The sequence below is a fragment of the Saccopteryx leptura genome, chromosome 7 (genome assembly GCF_036850995.1).
Source record: "Saccopteryx leptura isolate mSacLep1 chromosome 7, mSacLep1_pri_phased_curated, whole genome shotgun sequence".
Taxonomy (NCBI): Eukaryota; Metazoa; Chordata; class Mammalia; order Chiroptera; family Emballonuridae; genus Saccopteryx; species Saccopteryx leptura.
Genome location: NC_089509.1, coordinates 43,330,458 through 43,347,639, shown reverse-complemented (window position 1 = coordinate 43,347,639; position 17,182 = coordinate 43,330,458). Strand labels below are relative to the sequence as shown.

Sequence of the window (17,182 nt, the reverse complement as noted above, 5' to 3'; positions counted from 1 at the left end):
ACACACTCCCAGTCAGGAGTTGAGAGGATGGTTATCTGTAATAATTTCATTCTTCTGTCTCTCCCATAGCCTCCTCTTCTCTCAATCTAGATGTTGAAATGTATGGGGTGTGAAAGCTTATGAAGAGTATTCTGAAGATATTCCCACTTTGTCTAAGAAAATATGAGACAAAACGAATACCCCACCACTGACGGCAATACTTGGCTGTTTAGCTCTGATCTTTGGTTAATTATTGAGGTACCTTAAAATCACACTCTAAGCCTATCTATTGCCAAAAGAAGTTCTCAAACTTCTCAAGGGATTGTTCATTGTTATTGATTTAAAAGATGCAAATAACCTCTATCATGGTTAAAAGAAACTTTATTTGAGTCATAACCGTATAAATATATGTACACAACATGACATACTATACAGGATTGTAATATATAATAATGCCCTCCTCCTCCCATCCTCCATCCACGCTCCCAGGCCTCAATGTGTCAGCTTTAGGAGAACCCCCGGGCGGCATCACCTCAGGGAACAAGGCGCAGCCTCTGAGCGACACAGCCTCCCGGAAGGGCTAGCTGAATAGGAATATAGGCAGGGTGGGCAAGACCCGCTTCCAAGACACACAAAAGGCTGACTTTGACATTTCATTTTGAACTCAAGCCTAAAATCAGTTGTTACTAATTTCTCAGCTGGTTAAGTAAATATTGACATAAAATAAAAAATACAGCCTCCTTAAAAATACATTTCCTTAGGGAAAAAACTTGTTAGAAGGTGATTTAATCATTTGTGATTTCTGAAGGAAAATGAGGATTTTTCCTTGCATTATTGAGAGTTCTCATTTGAAAATAAATGTGTGATTATATTTCATGATAAAATCAGAAACAGGCAAATGTAAGCCTCTAATCCTACTCTGTGGGGCACTGAAATTATGCAGGTGGGCGAGGGGGAAGAGGTATGGTCACATTTCTAAAGGGTCGTTCTTTAATATAGACCGACATTACACTAACACTTTTTTCTGTAAATATTGTGAGTGTGCATGATCAACTTCTGTCACTTGTTCAACACCTAGAAGTGCCTGACATGAATTTCTGGATTGGTTTCAGGAACAGTGACTGGTAATTTTGTCTACAAATGGCTGATCTATTTTGATGTGAGCTTAATTAGTACTGCATATGAAACTCCAAATGTCACAATCCAAGAGTTTTAAATGTTTAATTATTAGACTGACTTCTAAAATAAAACTTGGATTTAATTTAATGTATATATTAAATTTTTTGAAATAAATTCACTTTTTAGGAGAAAGGGGTTTTATAAAATCATTCTTATGATTTTAGCATGTGGATGAGAACTATATAAAAATGGTACAAATTATATATATATCAAAATACAACTTGAACTATAATCTTGCAGGGAAGAATTGGCCAACCCAGTTATAACATCTGGTCACAAAGTCCAAGCCGCTGTTTGATGAATTTGGAGATGAGAAGCTGAGGCCGTTGCTGGTATTCCACCAGAATGTCATGGGGCAAGTTGATCTGATCATAATCAAGTCTGTCCAGAAGTGTCACGCAGACCACAGCAGCTAGAAGAGCAAACAACACTGTTACCCAACAAATGGGTTTATCTTTTGTGTAGGAACATTAGCCAAACATCCCAGTGTCCTTAGAACATGTACTTTGTGTTACTTTCCATCATGTAGATACAACACAGGGAACCCTCTGACCTTCTATAACTTATATATCTGTGGGCTTTCACCAATTACTCCATCTAAAAAAGTTAATGGAATTTTCTTTTAATTAAGTGAGAGGCAGGGAGGCAGAGAGACAGATTCCTGCATGTGCCCAGACCAGGATCTACCCAGCAAGCCCCCTACCAGGCAATGCTCTGCCCATCTGGAGCCATTGCTCTGTTGCTCAGCAATGGAGCTATTTTAGTGCCTGAGGCGAGGCTATGGAGTCATCCTCAGACCCCGGGGCCAACTTGCTCAAACCAATGGAGCCATGGCTATGGAAGGAGAAGAGGGAAAAAGAGAGAGAAAGGTAAGGTGTAGGGGTGGAGAAGCAGATGGTTGCTTCTGTGTGCCCTGACCAGCAATCAAACCCAGGACTTCTACAGGCTGGGCTGAAGCTCCACCACTGAGCCAACTGGCCAGGGACTAATAAAAATAATTTTAAGTACTCTCCCTGCTCCTACAATTAGATTAGGGGAAAGATATGTGTTCAGGTATAAAACAAGAAGAGATCTTTGCCATTCAAGACACACAAACATAGAGCTTTCTATCCTATTTCCAGCTAGATGAGGCTCTTCTTACTTGAGAATACAACTGGAGAGCTAGTTATTCCTAAAACGACAATTTACTCTTTGGCACAATCTTTGAATTTGCCTGCCACAGTCCTTGCTGAAGAGTAGAGTAAATACAAAAGACATGAACTCTGACCCCAGGAAATATTACTACAGGTGAGTACCGACCCTCAGGAAATATTACTACAGGTGAGTACTGACCCCAGGAAATATTACTACAGGTGAGTACTGACCCTCAGGAAATATTACTACAGGTGAGTACTGACCCCAGGAAATATTACTACAGGTGAGTACTGACCCTCAGGAAATTTGAAAAGTAAAATGTTATATTAAGTGAAATGCCTAAGTATTAGAATCAACTCCAGAAAGGAGAAAATTTATTAGCCTTTAGTGTCTAAAGAATGGGAATAAAATCCTATGATAGATGTGCAAATAGGGAAAAAGGTCAGACATCTTTTTCTAAAGAAACAGAAACTCTCATTTTTGAAAAGTCACCATGATGGCAGTGGCTTTAGTTATTTTCATCAAGAAGAACCAGAGAGAAAAATTGGGTCTCCTCCAAATTCCACATTGTCAGTTTTACATGAAAACTTTGATTCCAAGGAATGTGGTCATCCACATTGAAATCAGTGTTATCCAATTTGAACTGATGATATAATAGTCTCTTTCTCCACCTGCAGCATTGTAAAGAGCATTTCAGTGCCTAGGAGACTAGCTGTGGCTACTTTAACCAGCTCTGAGGGCACAGAGAGAAAGCTGGGCTGGAGTGTAATGTTTATTTATTTGAACCCTCCACTATTTCAGACTTCTTTAAAAGATCTGAATTTGGGAAGGAGAAATGGATTGTATTTATAACAGGTGCTATCTTTTCTGTTAGGTTTAGGTCTTGCTATCTGCCAGGTATTTATGATATCATTTAGTCCTTATAGCTGTACCATGAGCTAGCTATTATTTTTATCCCGTTTTGACAGGTGATGAAATGAGGGCCTAGGAAGGTCAAACAAACGGCCCAGTATATACAGCCAACTAATTCTCAGCTTCCTGAACTGCTAAGACGAGTTCTTTACTTTCCATCCACCTGTCACCTGAGCTGTCACATGGGGAAGCATTAGGCAGACCTGCCCTGACCTATTGGTCAGAGTGACCCTCCTACTCAGTGAAGTGAAAAGGAATGAAAATATTCCACTTTAGCTGAGTCAAACATTTCATCACCTAGGGCTCTATTATTCAAAACACACTTGGTTGTGAAACAAATGGAAGGGTTAGAAACTTTCACAGCCTTTCTAGTTAATGATCAGCGAGTCTGTGGAGCCTGGGCTGGGCTGGCGGCAGCGGGGACACGCTGCACGTTTTCCTCTGGCCCTTCCCTTAGGAGAAGGATAAAGGGCAGTCCGTGCTCCGTGCTTCTCAGACTGAGAGCTGACTTGACTAAACATCTTAGCTGAATATTTCAGGGGTAAGGCCAAAGGTGGAAAAGACCAAGTCATAACAATCTCAGCAGTGTTTTTCTGACCCTGCAGGCCCTGTTAACAAGCAGCACATAATAATCTTGTCATCTAAAATTACTATTTCCACGAACAATTAAAAAGGACTAATTGCCCAAAACAATTTGTCAAAATTAAGCCTAACAGCTTTGCTACCATAATCTTCAGACTGGGCAGGGTCAGTGGCCCCTGCGGAGGGACACTTAGTGACCTAGCTGCCACCCAGGAGCTCTCCGCTGACCTCCGGCTGCAGTATGCTGGGAGTACTCCTCAGCATGAACACGGAGCTCAAGGCCCCAGCGGCTCTGGGGACGCCCAGTGACTCTCAGCTCTTTGGGATTCTATGGTTCCTTTGAGAATTGGATGAAGATTGCAATTGAATTTATCTTCTCACAAAAATACCTGTATGCATATATACACACAAAATATTTGTGTATAATTTCAGCTGGTTTAGGGCCCCTGAACCCATGGACCCCTGCTTTAGCCCCACCTTTCTGATTCAGAATGGGCTTCTAAGAAAGTTCTTCCATGAACCATAGGCAAAGACAGCAGAGCCAGGCACAGGTTCCCCTGTGGACCACAGAACCCAACCAGAGCAGGGCCCCAGCAGATGCAAAGCAGCCACAGGGAGCCTGGGAGGTCGCAGCTGGCCCCTTCGTCAGCGCCTCTTCCACTCCTCCCCAGCCCTTTCACGCCCCTCCGCTCCTCCCCAGCCCTTTCACGCCCCTCCGCTCCTCCCAGCCCTTTCACGCCTCTTCCACTCCTCCCCAGCCCTTTCACGCCCCTCGCCCCTCCGCTCCTCCCCAGCCCTTCACGCCCCTCCGCTCCTCCCCAGCCCTTTCACGCCCCTCCGCTCCTCCCCAGCCCTTTCACGCCCCTCCGCTCCTCCCCAGCCCTTTCACGCCCCTCCGCTCCTCCCCAGCCCTTTCACGCCCCTCCGCTCCTCCCCAGCCCTTTCACGCCTCTTCCACTCCTCCCCAGCCCTTTCACGCCCCTCCGCTCCTCCTCAGCCCTTTCACACCTCTTCCACTCCTCCCCAGCCCTTTCACGCCCCTCCGCTCCTCCCCAGCCCTTTCACACCCCTCCGCTCCTCCCCAGCCCTTTCACGCCCCTCCGCTCCTCCCCAGCCCTTTCACGCCTCTTCCACTCCTCCCCAGCCCTTTCACGCCCCTCCGCTCCTCCCAGCCCTTTCACGCCTCTTCCACTCCTCCCCAGCCCTTTCACGCCCCTCCGCTCCTCCCCAGCCCTTTCACGCCCCTCCGCTCCTCCCCAGCCCTTTCACGCCCCTCCGCTCCTCCCCAGCCCTTTCACGCCTCTTCCACTCCTCCCCAGCCCTTTCACGCCCCTCCGCTCCTCCCCAGCCCTTTCACGCCCCTCCGCTCCTCCCCAGCCCTTTCACGCCCCTCCGCTCCTCCCCAGCCCTTTCACGCCCCTCCGCTCCTCCCCAGCCCTTTCACACCTCTTCCACTCCTCCCCAGCCCTTTCACGCCCCTCCGCTCCTCCCCAGCCCTTTCACGCCCCTCCGCTCCTCCCCAGCCCTTTCACGCCTCTTCCACTCCTCCCCAGCCCTTTCACGCCTCTTCCACTCCTCCCCAGCCCTTTCACGCCCCTCCGCTCCTCCCCAGCCCTTTCACGCCTCTTCCACTCCTCCCCAGTCCTTTCACGCCCCTCCGCTCCTCCCCAGCCCTTTCACACCTCTTCCACTCCTCCCCAGCCCTTTCACGCCCCTCCGCTCCTCCCCAGCCCTTTCACGCCCCTCCGCTCCTCCCCAGCCCTTTCACGCCTCTTCCACTCCTCCCCAGCCCTTTCACGCCCCTCCGCTCCTCCCCAGCCCTTTCACGCCCCTCCACTCCTCAAGGTTCCATTTTATGAGTCAGACCCCTTTACTCCTGTGCCTGGTGTGTGAAGGATAGAAATCTCAACAGCACAGAGCCTTCGCACTGCCTCTCTCTCCCCTGAGACATCAAGCTCGGGCTGTTGGCTGTGAATCGAACACTAAGTGGAGAAAACTCATATGCAAAGGGGCTGATCACAGCTAAGCAGCATAGAAACAGTTTGTTCTTCTAGTTTGGCGTCTCTTAGTATGTGCTCTCCTGGCGACTTCTGTGAGAAACAGAGCGTGTTAATAATGCAGACTCTTAGGTTCTGTCCCTGATGTGCAGAATTAGGGATGAGAAGTAAGAGAAAGCAGTGAATCTACAGAAAAAAAAAATCCCTTTCCAATTATTTGCACATTGATATTTGAGAACTATTGTTTTAGAGACATTAAATTCTATCCTGAACCAAATCAAGTTACCACAAATGTACAAACCTGGACGCCAGTGTTATAGGTTTACAACAAAATGCAGACTAGACAGAAATAAGATTTAGCATCAACTCTATCAAGAACTGTCCCACATTTTTTATAAAAATGTAATTGAATACACTGTCCATTATAAAATCGCTGATACTTTCACTTAAGTTTAACATTTGCATAAAGTTTTCATGGTAAACCTCAAATACTTTATTAGATAATGAGTGCTGTGGAACTCAATGTGTTTGCATTTTCAATTTGGCCTCCAGAAGACTCAGAACTAAAGACGAGTATTTAGATTTAGTCTTTTACTCCGAGGTAGCCTCTTTGATACTGAGAAATCCCACCTGCTCCCTTAAATATATGCCTCTAGTTCTCTTCCCCCTGCTTTAATTATAGTATACATTCACCTTTTATTGAAATTCACCGCTACTGCCTTTTTAAAGAAGGAGTACAAGTCATCTTTCAATATTATGGGACAGGGAGGAAGTGAACGTGAGGAGAAAGGAGATCTTGGGTTTGATCCACCTCTGTTTCGACCTAACTTTATTTCCACAGGCCGGCCACTGAAACTCTTTAGGTCTGTTTCATTCTCTGAGGAAGAAGCAGGGTGGATCTTGGAAATAAATCTCTCCCAAGTCCACATCCTCAGCTCATGAGCCTCACGTCATCTTGTCGGTGTGAGGACTATGCTGTCATCTCCAGGAGGTTTGGCATCTCCAGGAGCTGCAACCTTGGGGACTTGAGCCTCTGCTGGCTGCTGGACCCCCAACCAGAGATATGTCAGGAGAGGCAGAGGACAGAGTCTGGTGTCATGGGGTGGGGGTTCCAGCCGGGGAGCCCAGGAAGCCTCTCTGAGAAGGAGAGTGAAGAGGTGGATCATGGGTAATGTCAGCCGCACAAAAGGCTGAATTCGTGGCCCTAAATGTTTCTCTAATGGGTGATGTGTTGGTAAGAGAAAGGGAGGACTGAAATAGAAGGTGGGATAGCAGAATTGAAATGAATCAAATAAAACTATAGATGCTGACCTTGATTAAAAATGTGTGAAACCTAAGAAAGTAAGAAGAAACCATTTTGTTAAATCATTTGATTTCCCAGGTATAATGACTGATCTCCTTGGCAAAATAATCGCTGTGCATACTACTGAATACAAATCAGTCTAATGCTTTGATTCCAACCAACCCTCTTGGTATACGCTTAGCCCTTAGGGTGTGCTTGCTGAAGTAGTACAACTCTCTGCTTACAACTTTTAAAATTGAAACATCTGCTTTTTTGTTTTTTTTGGTTCCTCTGAACAGAGACTATGGCTCCCTGTGTGCCATGGGAGGCTGATGGGGAGAGGCAGCAGAGCGTGGTGCAGAGGGGCCTCGAATCCGACAGAGCTGGGTTTCAATCCCAGCTCAGCGACTCGCACTGTGAGAACTTGCGTGAACCTCTCTGAGGCACCGTTTCTCTTTCTCCTGTGAGGGTGAAGAAAGCTGCAATCGGTTGCCTCGCACTCTCGTGTGATAATATTTCAAGCCCATAGTTTTCTCCACTTTAGACTTAAGAAATGCTCCAGCTTCAGACTAAATATAATCTTTAATCATTGTTGTGATATCTTTGTTACTTTATTAGTGATCACTGTGCAGTTCCCAGTGCCCAGTATCCTTCATCGCTGGGACCAGCCGAAGACTATAAAACGGAATTAAAGTCAAGAAGCTGCTCCCTTTCATTTTCCTGTACTAAAGTAATATTACGAAGACTGGCTATATCTCCCAGGTTACCAGTATCTGTCAAAAGGAATAACACTGAATTCTTCCTTTACTTTAAAGAAAAACCACCGTGAGTGTTGCAAACTCCAAAGACAAAGAGGACTGAAGCAAAACCTAATTATAGATAATATTGTTTCATATACGGCCATGCAAGCAAGTGTGTGTCAGAAGGCAGTATTGTCTTTTAAAAATGGATACAAATTGAATATACTTATCACAAGTGCACAATACAAAAGGATTGTCATCTTTAATCAGAAAGTTAGAGGTTTAATTAAAATAGATTTTTTTAAAGAGAGGGACAGATGGATGTGTATTATGAAAGCATAGATAAATGTACCTACGCAGCAGTGTACAGTGGGTTTACAGTATTCTGAAGGTTCAGCCTTCCAATTTAAAATAATTTTGTGAATTATTTCTCTTCCTGAATCTTTGTTAAAGCAACATTGGATTCTTATTATTCTTCTTCTGGATAATGAGATCAGGATAACAACGGTGATGTATGGGTGTCTGTGGCCCCATTTCAAGCAGTTTGCCCATCTCTAAAATATTGAGATTCAGGGGCTACAGATAAAGCAGAAGTATTGTATGAACCTTGCAGAAAAGGGGAGGCTTAAATTTAAGTTTTTGTCTCTTCCTGTTTGGACAGTTGAGAGGCACTCCAAAATCCTTTAGACAATTCCAAGCCACTAATGAGAATGAAGAATGAAGGAACCAATTGAATTTGCTATAGCCATTTTCCATGGAAAATAAGAGTGGAGGCCTGACCTGTGGTGGCACAGTGGATAAAGCGTCGACCTGGAACGCTGAGGTCACTGGTTCAAAACCCTGGGCTTGCCTGGTCAAGGCACATATGGGAGTTGATGCTTCCTGCTCCTCCCTCCTTTCTCTCTCTCTCTCTCTCTCTCTCTTTCTCCTCTCTAAAATGAATAATTAAATAATTTTTTTTAAAAAGGAGAAAAAAAGAGTTGAGTAGTCACTTTTTTCATTCGTTTAGCAAATATTTACTGACTGCCTGCATGGCAGATATTATTCTAAGTGCTGAGGATTTAACAAGAAGATGACAAATAATATCCCTTTGTTGTGGTGCTTATATTGTAATAGGGAAAGGTGCTAACTATATACCTTCATCATCAATATATATAAAGTAATATGTCAGTTAATATATAAACTAAAAGTACAGTTTATAGTGGCAAATGCAGTGCACAGAAATGAAGTAGAATGAGTGAAATACAGTTTATAGTGGCAAATGCAGTGCACAGAAGTGAAGTAGAATGAGTGAAATACAGTTTATAGTGGCAAATGCAGTGCACAGAGATGAAGTAGGATGAGTGAATGAGCAGGAGGAATGTGAGTAGGTTTACTTCAAGCAGTTATTCTAGGCTCCTCTGATAAAGTGAGACGTGTGGCGAGATCCTAATTAATCATAAAGATAAGAAGTGGTCATCCATGAGGACCCAAGTCCTTCTTGTCTCAAGTGGATGCAGAAAGGTCTAGTGGGTGATCCTCTGAGTTAGGACAGTGGGTCTCTAGAAGACCTCTGTTTAAATAGAAGTTGCTATTTAGAAGCTGAAACCATTAGCCATCATCACCTTAGTATAAAGTCACATTGGGTTCAGTCACCTGGTGGTATTAAAGGGACAGAAAGGCCATTAGAGAAGGCTGCCTAGAGAGACAGAGTCAGTCACACCATTACTAAAAGTGGCAGCCGAGCCCTGAGCTTTTGATGCCAGGTGAGGTGTATTTCCCTGTGTTGCTCACCAGCGGTCTATCTGCCCTAACTTCCTCTCTGTTAAAACAGGGGCTTGTGAAGGCTCTCTCAGCCCTTCCCTTAAGCAAGCTCTTCTAGCTTAGACCGAGCATTTCCAAGCTTCACTGCTGCAGGGGAAGGATGTGATAAAGTGATGAAAGACGGGAGGGAACATGGTAACCTCGTATGCACAGGCCTTTTGTCTGTGTTCTCGGCGGTTGATCTTGCAGGGGGGAGTGTACCAGGAATTCAGCTTTCAAAATAATGGAGTCTTCACCATGAAGAAATGCAGACAGAAATACTCCAAAGAACTACAGAATGACAGAGGTACAGATGCAACCTTTCGTGTGAATGTTGACAGCCCAGAAGGGTCTGCTCAGCGACAGGGTTGCAGCAGTGGCCTGCAAGAGCTATTGGCAATCTGAAATCATCTACCAATGGCAGCAGAAAAAGAAAAATGCAGCGAGTGGCAGAAACTACGCAAGATAGAAACGAGTCCAGAAGGGCACCTGCAGGCGGCCGAGAGAGTAAGGTCACCAGGTTTGCAGCAAGGGCAGAAAAGTCCTCATAACAGAATAGTATCTCCAAGGTTTTGGCAACATCCTTAAAGAGAGAAAGACTTGGGTCCAGGGTTCACAGGCCTAGAACTCTCCCTGGCTGCCAACTGATGCCTTTTAAGAAAGAACCAATGATCATCACCAAACTTACATCAGGATAGCATGTTTGTATGTAAACATTTTATGTTTAACTAACCTGGTTACTAAATTCTGCTCCATTTGCATATCAGATGGAGCTGTGACTCAAGTGACCACTTGTTCTATAGTAAAGAAATGTGAGGAGCATTTTCTGGAGCAGAAATATCTAAGTCCAGGTGATCCTGCAGGCTGTGTGCTAATTGGACTGCTTTTAGGCATGGTCCAGCTGCCCCAGCTGGGGTTCTCACTCTCACTAACTGTGGAGAGATAATCAGATGCTATTGTTCTTTGAAAGGGGGCATTAATGATGAATTTCTAAAGAGGACAAAGATGCATTTGCATCCTTCACCTACATAGTACAGAGATTGGCTTGTACACATACTCAGAGATGGAAGTAGTTAAGGATAGTGGTTCTACAATTAATCTCTGCTTCTGAACTATAACTTCCTTTCAAAATGTATTTTTAGAAGTTACCACATACATTTGTTTGTCATTTTGTATATTCAAATTGATTGGCTGCATGGACAAATATTGAAACTAAAATCCCCCTGTGATCAAGGGAAGCATGGTTGCGCTATAATTCTTCCCTTCCTCTTCAAAGGTTTCTTTTCTGGGACATGAGACTCTCCAGGTGTTCTGCCACTTTCGCTGACTACTCCTCCTTTGTTAAATCTCCCTCACCTCCCTTAACTTTAAACTTCCAACCAAGGACCTTTTTGCATCTGTTTATATACTCACTCACTTTGTCGTCTCTTCAGTTGCATGGCTTTAATTGCCAACTATATGCTGTCAACTTACAATTTTACTTCTCCAGTCCAAATTTTGGGTTGCCTAAATCCAGATTCATAAACCCACCTGCTTACTTAGCCTCCACTTGAGGTCTACAGCCCCAAATCCTCACCTAATTTTTTCTCTCCCAATTACAACTCCATTCTTCCATTTGTTTAAGCTAAAAACCTGGGAGTCATTCTTAACTTCTCTCTTTCTCTCAGCATTCACATCTCATCATCAATAAATCTAATTAGATTTGCCTTCAAAATGTACCCAGAATCAGACAGCTCACTACTTCCACTTCTCACCCTGCTTCACAGTCTCTCCCTAGACTGCTGTATTTGCTCCTTACTTTCTCCCTGCTTCCGCCCTTGACCCCAGCAGGCTCTTCCCAACTTAGCAGGCAGTGTGGTCCTGCTGAAATGCACATCAATATCCAGTCATTTCTCTATTCAAAGCTCTCCAATGACTTCCTGTTTGCTCGGAGTGAAAGTCACACTTCTCACAGTGACCACATCACCTGCACCTCCCATCTCCTACTGCTCTCCACTGCTGAAACTCCCCTCCAGCCATCTGGTGCCCCAGTCCCTCCTACACACCCCGTGTGTCCCTGCCTGGTGGCCTTACATTTGCGTTTCCCAGACTGCTCTTCCCCTGGTGTCCACGTGGCATTTTCTAAAATGGCACCTTCTCTGTGCATCCTTCCCCGAACATGCTACTTAAAAGTATGGTTTTCCTCCTACCATGGTCATCCCTGTTCCTTTGCCTGCCTCATTTTAGCCATAGCACTCTTCAGCACCCAACATATCACTATGTTATTAGACACTAGTCTTTGCTGTTGTTCGTCTCCCTCACTAGACTCCACAAGGGCCAGCTTGTTGTCTGTGATGTCCACGGCTGTATCCCCAGTGCTAGGGCGCTCCAGACACTCAATGCACAAAAAAAGGTCCTTCTTTGTTGAGAAAGAAAATGGTCACAATAAGTCTTATCAACTAAAATCTGATTTAAAAACCAGCCTTCTTATTGTGCCATGCACTCAATAAATATACTATAAAATATATCTGAATCAATGACATGTTTTATGAATTTTTTTCTAAAAAAAAAAGGTAATTGCTGGGTGAAATGAAAAACTGTAAAAAGTTGCTCCAACATTTTCTTGAACACCGTTATTAATACATGGGGACAGTGCCCCACTCAAAAACCTTATTTTAGATGATGCTACTATGCTTTAGATCTGAGGATTTCATAGTTAATTTAATTAAAAAATGTTTTATTCACTTTACAGCTTTACTCTCTTATTAATAAAATGTAAAAGTTTTAAATCTAGAGGATGCCTATGAAAATAATTTAAAATCAGAAGATAGGTACACTGACTAGTGCTCATGAGAATTATGTTTTACTTCAATAAGTTTTCTTGGTGGTAACCAACCAAAGGTTGGTGTTTCTACTGGAATAATTTCTCCAAAAATAAAAATGTCTGCTGCACCCATATTTAGTTTCTTAATACAATTCTCCATCAAAAAGAACAAGAACTTCCTGGAGAAATTGTGGATTCCAGACTTAAGGCAAGAAAGGGCATCTTGCACCCCCAGACCGTGTTGTGCTTGTCAGTGAGGACACGCTCAGGAGCTCATGGGTTTCTTTCAAATGGACAGGGGAAAAGTGCAATAGAAGAAGCTCTTCCTGGCCAGATTTGGAATGATTTGAATATCAAAAAGATAATGCTATAAACTGTTAATAAACATTGCTTTGAACAAAATCCGTAATGCAATAATGGCTCACCTCAACCCCCCTTCCCTAAATAAAGAGAGAGAGAGAGAGAGAGGCAGAAAGGTGTATGAGGAAGACAAGCTCCTCTTAAAGCAGAATGCTGGCTGATGATGTAGGGGGAATGATGAAATGAGAAGGCCATCAGCTTGCAGCCCATGCTAAAATCACCGGGTAAAAGGTGGCTGGGTTACAGGATATTCACACAGTGCCAAATTATCTACTACCAGCCCAGAGATTACTTGCTACCTATAAAGAGAGAACTTTAGCTTTTCAGTGGAATGAGATGGCAATTACCACTTGAATCAAGTGATCCAACTCGACATTACCCATAGTGGTATCTCATCACATTGCATCTCCTTGATGTGGTGTAGTGGAAAGGTTACATTACTCTGAAGTGTTCTTGCCGTACGTCCGTGTCTAATCAAATCACTAGACCTCACTTCCACTTCCCAGTAAACACACAGCAGAGACGATGAGCAAGGGAAATCCCAGTATGAAACACACAGACAGATTTAGAACATGGGATATTCTACAAGATAACAGCCTTCACACTTCAAAAAATCTACTGCATTGAGAAAAAAAGAAAAGTAAGGCGAGTATTCTAGATGTAAAAATTACAAAGATGTGACAATCAAGTGATATAATGTATAAAGTTCATTTGATATTGGATAAAAAATCTACAAAAGATACTTTTATGAAAATTGAAATATGGAATGAGTGCTAAGTGATGTTATGAAACTTATTTTACTTTTTTGAGCCTTTTTTGGTTTGATAATAATTCTCCTATTGTGGTCATTAGGAGAATATTTTTATTCTTAGGCAATGATGCTGAGCTATAGGAGTTTAGTGGCATGATGTCTGCAATTCACTTATAAACGATTCAGGAAGAAGAGCAAATAGGGGTGCATATATATATATATTATACACACACACACACAACATATATGTGTATGCCATATACTTATTAAAAGAACATGCACAACTGTGGCAAAATATTAAAAATTATGGAATCTTGGTAAAAGGCATATAGGTATTGACTATGCTATTCTTTCCATTTTTCTGTATTACTGAAATTTTTAAAATAAAAAGTTGAATAAAGGAAAACATGCATGTAAATTAACTTTAAAAGCACACTATTACTCCACTGATGTTTTGCCCTTTGGTGAACTATTTTTGAAATATTTTACTTGTGTCATGTCTTGATAAATTCAATTGTAATAGAAAATAGCAGCCACCACCAAGATGAAGAAAGAGGAACTTTCTGTTAAGTCCTGGCTACACAACCCACTAGCTGGTGGCCTTGGGCAACTTGCTTTAGACCCTTGAAGGTTGGTTTCCTCATTTCCATAACGGGCATAAAGTCCTGCCCACTCACAAGATATTGTGAGATAATTCATACTATGAACAATTGTAAGGCATGTGTTTAACCCAAAGAAATAGCTGGATTTCCTTTTTTCCCCCCTCCTCTAGAGTGAAAGTAACTTTATGAAAAAGTAGACTTTGCCCCTAGGCATTTATGAAGAACTTACCTTTTAGACCGCACAGTCTGCACATGGCCGCAAACACTGTAGACTCCATCTCAATGTTCCTGACACCGGCTTTATATGCCCTCTTCAAGTAATCTACCTTTTTCTCTCTGGAAAAGCTGCATAGTGCTCCATCTAGTCGACCCTGGCCTGGAAGAACACGGAGAACATTTAGCAACTTGACATCCTGCCCTAGTGGCAGTGGCATCACGAAGAGGCTTGCTGACGGCTGGAGTGCTCTGCACCCCAGGTAGGACAACTCCTGTTGTGGGAGTCTTTCTGTCACTGGACCAGGAGCAAGGCTGGGCCCGACTCAGAGTCTCATATGTGCGGAGTAGTCTCCAGGATGCTCAGCCCCCCAGCTCTGGGGTAAGTAACCATTGATTGGCCACTGCGGCCAGCGCTGTGCTCAGGGATAATGGAACTAAAAATCGTCATTTTGTAACCGATGCTATAACCATTGGTTTAAAGACAGTTGGGGTCCAGGATATTTACGCAATGCCAAATTATCGCCCCAGAGATCACTTTGCTACTTTCAAAGAGAAAATGTTGAACTTGAGGGTTACTGAGAGATCTCCTCTTTAAGGAAAACCTTAGGTTGCCCAGGGCCAAGTGCAGGGGTTGTGGTGGGGGAAGAGAGGTGAGTATCAAATCTCAGCGATACTCTGAGCTCCTTAAGGATCAGGAGGATGGTTTGGATATCCAACTCTCCATCTGCCCAGCATGACAGTGATAGCCAAGTACAGACCATCAAGCTGTTTGCCTTCGTCTCTGGCACACAGCGCTCAGGCTGTCTGCCACCCTTTTGTGGCCAGTTTCCCCGTCTAGGCTGTTCTCTGTTCATTTATCACTTAATTTCACTTGTGTCAACTAGTGGCGCTGGAAGGAAGTGGAAGAAGGTCTGAAGCTCTCACTCCTTCCCCACCCTGTGGGCACTCAGAACAGACCTCTCCATGCCCCATTCCCGAGGATGGCTCAGGATGAAGTGAGGAGGCCGACAGCACTCTGCCACCGCCCAGTGTTTGCACAGTCCTCCTTCTGGCTTCCTTGCCTCTCTTCTCTTTCAACCTACTTCAATCCACCCTGGCTGTCTGCTTCTCCTTGTTCCTTCCTCCTCAGGGCTGCCTGCCAACATCTCTGATATGGTGTTATTTGAGCCAGTTCAAACCCAGCTGTCCCCGGAACCAAGCAGGTAATGTCAATGAGGTCTGGGCGACCCAGAGGGAGCAGCCTCAACTCACCTTCTTTGAATGTCGCCCTTGATGTGAGCTAGGGCTTGCTAGGCTGCCATGCATTCTTTTATAATTTTTTATTTTTTTTTATTTAGAAAATGAAATTGAATAGGGTGACATTGACCAATAGGGTACATAGGCTTTCAGATAAATATTTAATGTTTTATTATGTCAAGAAGCCAAAACTGAATTTTCGTATGAAATGTCAAGAAATTATATATGTTGGCAAAATAATTCACATTTTAAAAATCTTGTAAAGAGGCCAAAACAAACAGACAAACAAACACTTATTTCAACAGGCTGTCATTTGCAAGCTTAAGCTTAAATCCATCCATGACCCTCCCAATGAAGGGGCCAGTGGCCTGCCCTACAACAAAGAGTGTCAACCCTATCAAACCCAGCATGCCCCTATTTTGTAGCATATATGTTACAAAATAAAATGTTACTAACCTAAAGTAACACTTAGAGATACTATAGGTTATCTGTGTACATAATTTAAAATTTTTATTATTATAGCCTAAGTTTGATCCAAAGGAGAAAAGAAAAATATATAATTAGAAGTAAAATAACATGTAGTTTGATGAACAAACTAAAACACACCACACTGTAATATTTCTAGAATGCCCTTGAAGGAATGTTACCAACCTTGGTTATATTCTATCTTCTGGAATGAGCAGGGTCTGTCCTTGATACTTTTTTCTCCTGGCCCCTCACCCTTGTAGCAAAAGCTACTTAGCAGTCACCAATTTATCCCTCAACTTGATTTAGAAACACTATGATGGTTTCTGAAAGAAAAAGGACAGTTCCCCATCCCTTTGGAATTCTTCCCAATATTTCTCTCCATTTTCTGGGTCCCACTCTTACCTGAGCACTAGATCCCTTCTGAGGTATAGTGATTATACCTCAAAATGGCAGAAACAGAATTAGCATATTCCCCTTCTCTCAGGGGCATCAATCAAAATTAAAGGCATAAACAAAGACAAAATTTTGCTAACATCATTAATTGCATTTTAGTTTTCAATTTGTTCTTGGAGGATTAAGCCACTCTCAGTATATATTCACTGTGGTGTTTCTTGGCTGCTTATTATGTCTTTATGTTCCTAGGCTTTAGGAAGCTAAAAAGGAGGTTTCAGTTCCTTTTTTAATCACCAACTATTCATTTTCTAAAGTAAAGTTTTTAATAATAACTATGGGTTTGAATAACAAAGAGTTGCTTTCACAATTTATAAATTCTTCTCACCTTCATAGAAATCATAGGTACACATTGTATGTCCAATGAGAGTTGGGAAGTTGGGAATTTCTTTGCTGCAGTTGAAGAGCTCTTCAGCTAGTTCCTTGTCAAGTTCAGTACTTCGGGTGACAATGTTGTCCAAGATTACCTGTTCAAATCTGGGTTTAAAGAAGGAGTCTACAGCTGTATCTGTTATTACAACAGACCCGGGTACAATCCCTGTAATGTGGGAATTAATGAAATGGTTATTTTTGACACATAGTATGTAACCGATTCTATCAACATTAATTAATGCTAGTTGCTAATGATTCTCCCTCTTTTCATCCATTAGATTATTTTTCTCAAATGCAATTAAATAATAACATTCAGAACAGGCATTTACATTTACTG

General features: G+C 43.0%; 1 protein-coding gene across 3 annotated transcripts in view; it reads right to left on the bottom strand.

The window, feature by feature from the left end:
* Positions 1-342: 342 nt before the first annotated feature.
* Positions 343-17,182, bottom strand: part of UPP2 (uridine phosphorylase 2) — a 34,202-nt gene continuing 17,362 nt past the window's right edge. For all 3 annotated transcript variants that reach the window (XM_066345970.1, XM_066345971.1, XM_066345969.1), the window contains 3 exons: positions 16,802-17,011; positions 14,333-14,479; positions 343-1,570 (listed from right to left, as the gene is read on the bottom strand). In XM_066345970.1, the coding sequence (XP_066202067.1) occupies positions 1,419-1,570; positions 14,333-14,479; positions 16,802-17,011 (509 nt within the window). In that variant the 3' untranslated portion in view covers positions 343-1,418. The remainder of the gene's footprint in view (positions 1,571-14,332; positions 14,480-16,801; positions 17,012-17,182) is intronic.